We start from the raw sequence: 12,198 nt of genomic DNA on the forward strand, positions 1-12,198 counted from the left end.
ACGCAGATGGTATCTACTGCGCCGCATGGGCGTTTTCGCAACAACTGCTCCGTGCTGACTACACGCTGTATTCCTGGCGTTTTTTTTGCGTATCTCCAAACGCAAACACAATTTTGCGTTTCAGCCGTATCCACAAAAAAACGCCAAAAAACGCGTTTCTGTGTAGATAGGACATGATACGTCGTCAAAAACGTATAAAAAAACGCCAGGAATACACTAGTCTAACCTCAGCCTCAGACACTTATAGCAATAGTTCCACACCACCGACATATTTTAGGTTAGTCAGCATGCAGCGATGACAACCAATTCCGCTGAGAATTTGCTCACGTTTTCTGCGTCATCAAACAATTTCTGCAATCGGCGCCTACAACGCATTAACGGAATTCCCTCAATGTCATATTTATACTGAATATCTGCCGATCGGTCGGGCCAGTGCTGGCCCTCGTTACGTGACGTCGGATTCATCTTCAGCCCCCTTTAGCCTTCCCCTATGGCATTACCCCATTCAAAAGCAGGTGGTTTCCTCATTTCCCTACCTGGATATTTAATATTACCCTTGGATCTCTGGGTGACCTAAAACAAAGAGGTAATGACTATTTCTGGGTACTTGAGTCTTCTGCGTGATTTTACATGGTTTGTTTTGTCCTAAAGTTGTAGATTGTGAACAAATGCCGCCTAGCCCGTTTATTTGAGTTGTTTTCCCCCAAAAAGAGTCATGTCAGGACGGGAGGCCAAAATGCAGGGTAAATATCATGGTCTTAGTCAGCTGGTCTGACGATTAAACCCGTTTCTTGGGGCATCCTGATGATTCAGCAGGCTACTCAAACCAGGTTGCAAACCATTGGTCACACCAAACCATTGGTCACACCTCTAATGTTCTTCCGTTGAAGAGGTCAAAGTTCAACTTTGGGCGTGGTGTGTGGTGGGAATTCCAAGGCGGCGCAGCGCGCTTCAGGTCATGCAGCTGTTTAGGAGGGGGCAGAGCATTCCTCCACTGATTCAGAACAAAGATCTCGCTCAGCGCAGGTCCATGTTTGTTCACAGCTCTTTGACAGCACGTACTGAATGGTGTGAAGGCCCGGTACGGCTCTGTTGTCACGATAACCAACATTTTTATTTTGATACCGATACCAGTTCTAAAACGATACCATTTTTTTTTTATATCAGCACGTAATGGCATATAATATTAGATGAACCTGGACAATTATTTAGAAAATTATTTTTATGAATAAAATATTTGATCAAATTATTATTGAAACTTTCAAAATATTAGAAATGATTCTGTTCAGCTGAGCTCTGCTTGGCTACTTAAAATCAGGCACTGTTAACACCGCTCGCCCCCCGCACCCACGGTACCGGTATCAATTCACAGGTACCGGTTCAAATGTGAACGGTACCCAACACTACAGAGATGTGGTATAAACAATCTAATTATAATATACATCTAATCTCTCTACCTCTCGCATTCATTCAGTCAGCCCAACATATTTGTGTAATTTTAACAATAGCATGGTCAGATGGTAAATGGCTGCATTTATACAGCGTTTTTATTAGTGATGCACGATATATCGGCCGCCGATATAATATCGGCCGATATGGCCGTTTTTTTACACATCGGTATCGGTCCGATATCAAGATAGGGCCGATATTAAAAAAAAAAAAAAAAAAAAAAAAAAAAAAAAAACATTTAATCTTTTTTTTTTTTTTTTTTTTTATTATCTTTTTTTTCTTCTTTTTACATGTTTTGGCCTCAAATAGTTTCAAAATATCAGTCATTTCTGAAAATAAGTTGCAAAAGTAAAAAAAATTATGCATTTTGGAAAATAGCTCTTTATTTGATTATCATAAAAAAGTGTTTTCTATACAGAGATATCGACATCGGTAAATATCGGTATCGGCCAGAACAGCAATATTAATATCGGTTATCGGTATCGGCCACAATTTTCACATCGGTGCATCACTAGTTTTTATCAAAAGCGCTTTACAATTTGTTCCTCACATTTGACCAATTCACTCACACATTCACACACCGATGGCAGAGGCAAAACATGCAAGGTGCCAACCTGCACATCGGGAGAAATTAGGGGGGTTAAGTTAAGTGTCTTGCTCAAGGACACTCCGACACGCTGCCCGGGAGGAGTGGGAATCGAACCGGGAACCTCCGGATTACCAGACGACTTCTCTACCTCCTGAGCCAGTGTGTGTGTGTGTGTGTGTGTTGTGCCAGTTTGAGAGCATGATGTTCTGGGACACCAAGCAATTAGTGAGCTTCAGCTCCTCAATGCGCTGATAGTAGGATACAGTAATATATTTAAGTATGGGTTAATGGAGTGATGTCACTTCCTCCCATTAACTCATCCGCTGGGTTAATGGAGTGATGTCACTTCCTCCTGTTAACTCATCCGCTGGTAATGGGGGTGATGGGAGGCTATAGTGCACACACATTACACACACAACCACTCCACTGCCAAACACTAGCACTAGGGTATTGTACGTCAACACCAGACACAGTATTTAGTTTTCCAGTACAAATTACAATGTGAAATGCCATATTTGTTACAATACAAATGTCATGGGGCTATTTCATTCAAAATAGTTGATTTTCCTTTATTTCTTTTTAAATATTGCTGCAAGGAACAGTTTTGAACTTTGTAAAAAAAATATATATATATATATATAGCCCACAGTATGTATATTTTCTTTTACAATATGTATATATCATGGACGATGGTATAGTGAAAATGCATACCGTTGCATGGATGCATACCTTTGCAAAACCTAGAGAGCAGGAAGCTATAGTGTTGTCACGATACCAACATTTTTACTTCGATACCGATACCAGCCAAAGTATCACGATACCGGTTCTAAAACGATACCACAGCAAAAACCTAAAACGAATGGAATATAATATTAGATGACAGAACATGGAAAATTCTTTATAAAATTAGTTTTTTAATAATAAAATAACAGAATATTTCCAAAATGTCCTATTTTTTTTATATTATTTATTTTAGTCGCAAATGCAATTGAAACTCTTGCACTGACGAGTCCTGGCTTTAGGCAAAATCACGAACAGACAATGTGTAAAATGCTTTGGTGCGTAGCTGACACGCCCACTACGCAAAGCCTGCGCTCTCACACACACTGTTCCAGTCACGCATCCATTCAACTCATAGAAAAAAACGGCATCAGGATATTATTCTAAAAGTATTGATAATAATAAAATGGAGTATTGGACCGTCTTTAACACATTGACCGCCGGGGGTTGTGCCCATCTTATACCACTCTCTGCCACCGTTAAAAGCCTATGGAGATGTTTACCTTCTTTGCAGGGCTATAACTTTTTAAATTGTATTGCTATATTGACATTACTATGGCCCATTCAACATCGATTATCTATCGTTCAGGATGTGGGAACGTTATACTTTTTCATTCATACATTGTTGTGTTAATACCTTCGAGTATATAAGTATGTTTTAATCTTTTCTGCTGTAATTCGAAAAACAGTAGTTATAGGCCCAAACGCATATGATAGATTATCGATTGGCGTTTCTTTCCCATACATGATATATAAAAAAATTAAAATGTATATCGGTATACATTATGCTTAATTATGCGTGGAGGAAAGGGGGGGGGGTCGTTTATAATTCCTTGATCATCAGTAACGGCTTTATGTAGTATGGGTGGATATATTGATCAGACTGAGCAAACAAGGAAATGCACAATCGGGTTGAAAATAACGTTACTGTTCTCTTACCGTGGGCCGATGAGACTGGCGGAGAAAGATCCCAATTATTCGATGCCGATCACCTAGATCAATTTCCGGTTTGTATGGCGCAATACACGCCGAAATCATATCGATTATTGCGTTATGGCAGCGATCAATATGTACTATAGTGTCTGTCAGGAGTCCCGTAGCGAGATGTGACTGCCGGAGGAATTTCCTCGACGCACCGATGACACTTCCGGTTTTTGAGTGTGTAACTCGCCCGACCATCCACCAGGCGGCGGTATTGAGCCGTTGCAGTCCCATCTAGGGTCCCGCTAGGGCACCGGGGGTTGGGTGGATGAATTATGAATGCCATGGCGAAAAAATTAAATATTGATCTCAAAAAACGCTGTACACAAACACATAAACGCATATAAATTGCTCCAACAAGCATGCCGGGCCAGTAGGTGGCGATAAGCGATGTACGAGCGGTCAGGACGACTGAGAAACGATAGGAATTGTCCATTGATTCACCCAGCCCACTTGACCATTCCTAGCATTTCCATTGGCTATATTGACATACATAGAAGATGATAAATAGATAGATATAGCGGAGGATTATGCAGTCCAGAGGAAACAACCAATCTAGATATGTCACGATTCAATGCTTTACTTCTGCGCACTGGGCGACCGAGAGATACAATGTCAATGTTGAGATCACAATCTCCTAGCCCCTTTCGTGACTGTGATGCACCGAGTGACTCCACAGTCACTTGCTCCTCAATAGGAGACCAACCTAGATTTACCATGAAGGACTGGTTCTAACCGAACCGTTCGTTATACAAGTATCACAGAGACGTTTCAAAAGGTACTCACAGTTGCACAAGGGTTTCGGACAGACATACGGGATGGTTTGAAATCTCGGCGTTGCTAATAAACATTTTAAATATTCTTTATAAACTGCTCAACGGCATCATTTCCGGCGTTGGGTGCATGATGCGCATGCACTGTGATAACACCAGGCAGCCAACGCCGGAAATAATGCCGTTTTGAGCAGTTTATAGAAAATATTTAAAATGTTTATTAGCAACGCCGAGCTTTCAAACCATCCCGTATCTCCGTTCGAAACCCTTGTGCAACTGTGAGTACCTTTGACATTTCTCTGTGATACTTGTATAACGAACGGTTCGGTTAGAACCAGTCCTTCAGGGTAAATCTAGGTTGGTTTCCTATTGAGGAGCAAGTGACTGTGGATTCACTCGGTGCATCACAGTCACGAAAGGGGATAACAATCTCCGGATTGTGAAACTAAATGGTGAGTCCTTATCACAAACTATATATATATATACTAATTACAACAAGACATTCATTAATTGCATTGTACTGTTCACGTGTGGTGCTGTCGTCGCATATATAAGTAAGGATAGTTTGAATGACATTTCAGCACCAAGTCCACCGAAGTTATTATTACTTCAAAGCGCTACTGCCTATATGGATAAAACAAGGTGTAATAAGGATGTTTTAGGTGGTGGTAGTTTCTCTGTTAGGACATTATAGCTGAAATATATAGCCTAGCTAGCCTATAGTCGGTCTGATATATAATAGAGAAATCGTAAAGTAATATTCGCCAAACAATCTGACGGGCCAGATATTATTACAGCCTGCCACAGTCTGAGCATGCGTAGTGAGCTGTGGCGTCATCGTTTATCTAGACTACCGTACTTTTCGCACTATAAGCCGCACCTGACTATAAGCCGCAGCAGCTAAATTGAATGATGTGTACATATATAAGCCGCACTGGACTATAAGCCGCAGGTGTTTTAATGTTTAATTACCATATGTAATTAGCATTGGGACACAATACTGTCGGACAAATAACAAGAATTAACTCATTTACAAGTTGTATTAAGTTTAGCAAATAAGGGAACAGATAAATAACATTTCAATGCAGTCAAAAAAGCAATAGTTTGATTTTTACATTTTCGGGTTTGGTCACGTCGAGTCACATATAAGCCGCACCGTTATATAAGCCGCAGGGTCGAAAAATGGGGGGGAAAGCCGCGGCTTATAGTCCGAAAAGTACGGTATGCGTTTACAGTGGCTGCACGGATCCACTGAACGGATATTTTGGAAAATCTTCACTTTAAAATGCGTTTAAGAAAATCTCCGTTTATGTCTCTGTCTGAAAACACCCTTTACGTGTGGATGAAAGGCCCAATCGTGGAATAAAATGTGCGTTTGGCAAAAGATCCAGACACGTGGGGACATGGCCTAACCCTAAATCAAGGCTTGGTTGATCAACTAATCAAGAGCACCTGTGTAAATAACCCCAAGAATGGTTTATTATTTTTTGAGTAATTACCCGTGTAATATTTGTGTTTAGGAATATTTACATTTACATTTATATATAATATGAATATCCAGGACCTTTTTGTTATTAGAATTGATAGAAGCCTGTGTGTGTTTAACAAGGCAGTTAAGGCAGTGTTTTCCGGTCGCTGTCACGGGCTTTTGTTGACAGTTTTGACAGTGCATTGCGAGAGAAGGAATACGCAACAAGTTTTAATGGACCTGTATGAGGCCATATCTCTTACGGTGGGAATGTTATTGTTTTAAAAGGAAATGTAATACGATGTAAAAGGATAAATAAAACAGTGATTATACCATCAGTACGTTTATAAGCCACTCAATATACGGGGATCCGTTACAACCTGCATCAATTAACCCCTGACAAACAATACATGTCCAGTTACAGTTTTAAGGTTTGAAATTAATGTAGCGCTGCATTATTGTGACACATGAATAGTGAAATATAGACAAACCAGACATAGCCTACAAACTTGCTCAAACTATTTACAATAACATTTACAATAAAACATGGGCGTATGAAGGAGCCCCATGAAGGAGTCTCTCCTTCACAAGACGATTGAACATTTACATTTAAGTTCATGTGAGTTTTATTTTCCCCATGAATGCACACTGAAGCACTCATTTTAACATGGTCTTTTTGAGAGTATTTCTGAACAGTCTTAGTGCTTCTGAATGAAATGATTCTTCTGCTTCTGTATTTCTGTCAGACGAGACACTGGAATGTTTGACTGCCACCAGTTAAATGTTTTCAAGAATCGATGTAGTAATTTTAATCGATTATTTCTTGTAATAGATTTATTCGATTCCATCGACCCAATTCTCCAAGATTAGGATTGGCCCAGATTAAAAAATGTGACATAATTCCCTCAAGCTTGATCGGTTCAAGTTCCAATTGTACAGACTTTTCTTTGTTATACAGTACATTATGTGTGAGGACTGGCCTAATGTGGATGATGTTAAAACCAGGTCCTACTCAGGTTCTGGATCATAAAGTCCTGCTGAGTTGAAGGCATGGACCTGGTTCAGTGGCATGAAGGGAGGCAGTCGCACACTTGTAGCCTTGCTGACAGAATAATTCATTAAATGATCAACATTTCCACATGACAGTCTTCTTCAGGGTATTGAAGAAGACTGTCATGTTGAAACGTTGGTAATTCGGGAGCATGTCTATGTTCCCCGGGTCCTATGTTCCCCGGTAGCAATAGCTAGTCAGACCACCAGCCCTGATTCCAAACTCTAACCTTAACCAACTTCGAAAGAGGGCCTAAGCTTAACCAGTTCGAAACAAGGCGGACATTAATAATTAATAAAATAATAAATTTATAAAATGTTCAATCAATCAATCGGGGAACATAGGACCCAGGGAACATAGGGATGACCCCGGTAATGCGATCAATTATTCTTGCATCAAGGGAGGCTACCTTCCTTCACACCACTCTGTTTTCATCGTGTTCTGTACCTCTCCCAACACCGGTGCATGTCTGTTCTCCTGTATGGATCTGGTTTAGACCAGGTTCAGGTCAGGCCCACTAGGGCTGGTGTTTAGACCTGAACTTGTCTTTTTCAGCATAACTCTGTTTCACACTCACACAGTTCAACACATCCACAGTACCTGGCAGCAGCAACCAGTACAACCACAGTCCGACACTGGCCACTGATCATCAGCAGTGAGGGGGGGGGGGGGGGGGTAACTGCCTTGCCCAAGGGCACTTCAGCAGTAGACAGTAGTTGTTGAGGTAGAGGAGTTAATCATTCACACACACTTCCCCGTCTGTCCGAGGGAATCGAACCAGTGACCTATCAAACAAGCCAGCTGCTTGTTACAAGCCAGCTGCTCTGACCTTTAGGCCATAACCTGCCCCCCCATTGTGTAATTAACCCACTTAACTCAATCAGCGCCAATCACGTAAAAAGTCGGGTTATCTCGCCAAAGGTTGAGCGCCAAAACCCGAGAAAAGTCAAGTTTTCGATCGTTTATCGTTTCTTTTATTCGATTTTAATATTCTATAGTCTCACGGACATCGGTGTAACATTGGGACTCATTCTGAGACCCCGAGATTGCAATTCCGGCCGAATCCTGCTAGGTGGCAGTATCGCCTACCCTTTGAAACCTTATTTCACACTGTGTGTTACATTTTATATGGTCCTGGTGGAGAAATGGTACCCGGGCAAGTGAAAGGCTTCATTCGAGCCACTTGGAACGAGTCCAGCACACTTGATTCATAGTTTGTCCCATTTCATGTCAGGGACCCGATGGACATCAATACTGGAAATCGCGATCAGACAATTGGAATATTCATTTTGGAATACCTCCTAGCAACGGTAAGGACTATATGACATCAATCCTACTTTGATCCTACAATGATTTCACATCGATCGCAACAATCATATGTAACATACTCCAAAACGTATGCCGTTGCCGACGATCAGAGAATCTCTGCAAACATTGTGACGCACCGTGAAAATGTTTTAAAGCGTGGCCCATTGACAACAGGGATGGGGATACACGCTGGCGCTGAAAGAGTTAAAGGGACAGTGAGCAGGTGAGTTCTCTTCCATTTCAACTCCAGTTCTATTGATAACATGATGCTCCCAACCAGAGAGGGCTGTCCAACCAGAGCTGTCATTATCCATTCCCTCCACAGCCTTTATTAACACGTCCAGACCCGGTAGTTACGACGCCTAACCTCTCATTTACATTCAGGTCTGTAGTCGATGGGGGATCAGAGAGGAGTGTAGCGTACTTCTGTTCTGACGCACCATGAGCAGAGTGGCAGTGGACTTTGGTTCTACCTCAGTTCACTGTAAGCACAGTAGAACAGTAGGGGGGGGGGGGTGATGAATACAGTGTTTACAGTATGAATGGTGTTTAGTAACAGCTGTGGTTTGGTTCCACATGAAGACCCTGGTTTGGTTCAGTTGCATTCATTCTACTCACTGGATTCATCAATACTGTACGAATAAACACTGACATAGATAGGACTGTCCGCCAATACCGGCCGCGGGCACAGACACACATGCACACACCCTCACTGTCCAATAGGCCTTATGATATGAACACTGCCAGGAGGCGGCTGTATATGATATGAACACTGCCAGGAGGCGGCTGTATATGATATGAACACTGCCAGGAGGCGGCTGTATATATGATATGAACACTGCCAGGAGGCGGCTGTATATGATATGAACACTGCCAGGAGGCGGCTGTATATGATATGAACACTGCCAGGAGGCGGCTGTATATGATATGAACACTGCCAGGAGGCGGCTGTATATGATATGAACACTGCCAGGAGGCGGCTGTATTTAAGATATGAACACTGCCAGGAGGCGGCTGTATATGATATGAACACTGCCAGGAGGCGGCTGTATTTAAGATATGAACACTGCCAGGAGGCGGCTGTATATGATATGAACACTGCCAGGAGGCGGCTGTATATGATATGAACACTGCCAGGAGGCGGCTGTATATGCTGCAATGTGCGGTTGATTGCTCCCAATAAAACAGGCTAGACTTTGGCCTTAACAACTCTCTACCTGAATAAAGCGAGCCCCCCCCCCCCCCCCCAGACAGGTCGCTATCAGGCCTATGGAAGCACGGCTGACCAGGGCTGTCATGTTGGTATTTCTTTGCTAGACACACAGTCTGTTTACAGTTATTCAAATCAGGTGGTTCTTAGGTATATCACATCGCGGGCCTATCACGGATGTTTACTGCTCCCGCCGGTCTATCAATCTGTGCAACTCAAAATAACAACGGTTAAAATAAAGGTATAGGTTCACCCGCCCCACCAGTAACTTAATTCGGGGTGTGAAACAATCGTGAGGAGAGACCTTTGCATTGGAGGGTTTGCAGGGCTATTGGGGGGTTTGAGTTTGAGTTTTAGCATCCCCCCTTCCAGCCTGTCTTACCAAGAAGCAACAGTTTCAGCTCCCGGCGGGCGTCCCTCTTGTCCCGGCGCAGCTGCCTTTCGATCTCGTCGTTGATCCGCCTGGCTTCCTTGCCCTCTTCGCTAAGGCAACACGCCATTATGGATTCCAGGGTCATTCTTTTTCTGTAAAAACACGCACTTTTCCGTTTTAGTTTTTTTTGCTTCCGCTAATTCATCCAGATGTCACGTTTGGTTGTGGAAAAACAAAGGCCTAAGGAACGACAGATAACCCTCATGTAGGCCTACTTGTGGAGGAATACGCGTGGAGGACGCCCTTATAATAACAGCCCTAAGAGCGCACAGATTGGGGGGAAAAGGAAAATGTATATTTCATAAATTGTTGCCTCCCTCCCCCCGGTTAGTCTCTCTTTTTGGCCGCTTGACAGCTTCAAATAGTGGGCGAAGTAGCTTGTGTTGAATATCAGTCCAATCTTAATTGGTGGGTAGTCTTCTTTTCCTTCTCAATATGATCAACAGATCCTTGAAGACATATCGCCCGTACGCTGCCGTCTGATCTCGTTAGACATTCTCGCCCAGTCGCAGGCTCTTCCGAGTCTTCAATGTCCTTATTTTGTCTTCACGGTATCCCCTACGTCCGTTTTATGTTCGTATTTCAGATCGACGGGGGAACACACGTGAATAAAGGAGTCCGTTTTATTTCCAATAGCTCGACTCCCGGGCGTGGTAAGGCAGAATATGGCGGACTTTCACTTCCAATCCGCTCGGCTGGGATACAGTACAGTTATCTGTTTGTCTGCTTAGAAAACCAACAAAAACACACTACACGCCCATTTCAGCAGGCCGTTATGATCCAGCAGAAAATAGCACCCACAAGTTGGCGAAATGTCCGTGACATCCAGCGCTGGGTTTCGGGTGAGATGGGAACGAGAGCCGTGTGTTTCTGCCAGTCTGCTGCTTTTCTTCTTCTTCTTCTTCATGTGTTTTATTACAGGCTATCCACTCCTCACTGCCAGTGACGTCATAACAACACCGACGGGGGAGTGTCTGGTCGGAAAGAAACGCTACAATCAAGCCCCCCCCCCACACACACAAACCGTATCATCATCATCATCATCATCATCATCATCATCATCATCATCATCATCATCATCATCATCATTATTATTATTATTATTATTATTATTAGTATTATTATTATTATTATTATTATTATTATTATTATTATTATTATTATTATCATACGAACAGTAAGTGTAAAGAGAGCATTAGCACCATGCCAGGGCAGGGGAAGGTTGAGACCTTGTTAGACACGCATATTAGCCTATCTGAATGCTTTTTACAACCTTTTATTGTTATTTATCTATTTATTTTACTAGAGAGAAGACTATTTCCCCCAGGCAGTCATTGTATCCTGATTACACACACAAAATAATATGGATGGATGGACTTTTGGGGTGGTTGGTTGGATAATGGATGGGCCTTGATGAAAGTCTTGAATTGAAATATTGGCGGTAGATGATTTGCAGATCTGTTATCAAATGTTTAAACCTCTTGACCAACATATCTACAAACAACCACCTGCATCAGAACAGTATAACCTGCATCAGAACAGTATAACCTGCATCAGAACAGTATAACCTGCATCAGAACAGTATAACCTGCATCAGAACAGTGTAACCTGCATCAGAACAGTATAACCTGCATCAGAACAGTATAACCTGCATCAGAACAGTATAACCTGCATCAGAACAGTATAACCTGCATCAGAACAGTGTGACCTGCATCAGAACAGTATAACCTGCATCAGAACAGTATAACCTGCATCAGAACAGTATAACCTGCGTTGGAACAGTATAACCTGCATCAGAACAGTATAACCTGCATCAGAACAGTATAACCTGCATCAGAACAGTATAACCTGCATCAGAACAGTATAACCTGCATCAGAACAGTATAACCTGCATCAGAACAGTGTAACCTGCATCAGAACAGTATAACCTGCATCAGAACAGTATAACCTGCATCAGAACAGTGTAACCTGCATCAGAACAGTATAACCTGCATCAGAACACAACCTGCATCAGAACAGTGTAACCTGCATCAGAACAGTATAACCTGCATCAGAACAGTATAACCTGCGTTGGAACAGTATAACCTGCATCAGCACAGGTTAACCTGCATCAGAACAGTATAACCTGCGTTGGAACAGTATAACCTGCATCAGAA

At 42.4% G+C, this 12,198-nt stretch overlaps 1 protein-coding gene across 1 annotated transcript in view; it reads right to left on the reverse strand.

Annotated features, from left to right (window-relative positions):
* The window catches only part of LOC311237441 (guanine nucleotide-binding protein G(q) subunit alpha), a 40,550-nt gene extending 29,622 nt beyond the window's left edge, over positions 1-10,928 (reverse strand). The window contains exon 1 of the mRNA XM_084325328.1: positions 9,992-10,928. Coding sequence (XP_084181454.1) covers positions 9,992-10,127 — 136 coding nt within the window. The 5' untranslated portion in view covers positions 10,128-10,928. The remainder of the gene's footprint in view (positions 1-9,991) is intronic.
* Between the last annotated feature and the right edge of the window lie 1,270 nt (positions 10,929-12,198).

This window comes from Notolepis coatsorum, assembly GCF_963971535.1.
Source record: "Notolepis coatsorum genome assembly, chromosome: 1".
Classification (NCBI taxonomy): domain Eukaryota; kingdom Metazoa; phylum Chordata; class Actinopteri; order Aulopiformes; family Paralepididae; genus Notolepis; species Notolepis coatsorum.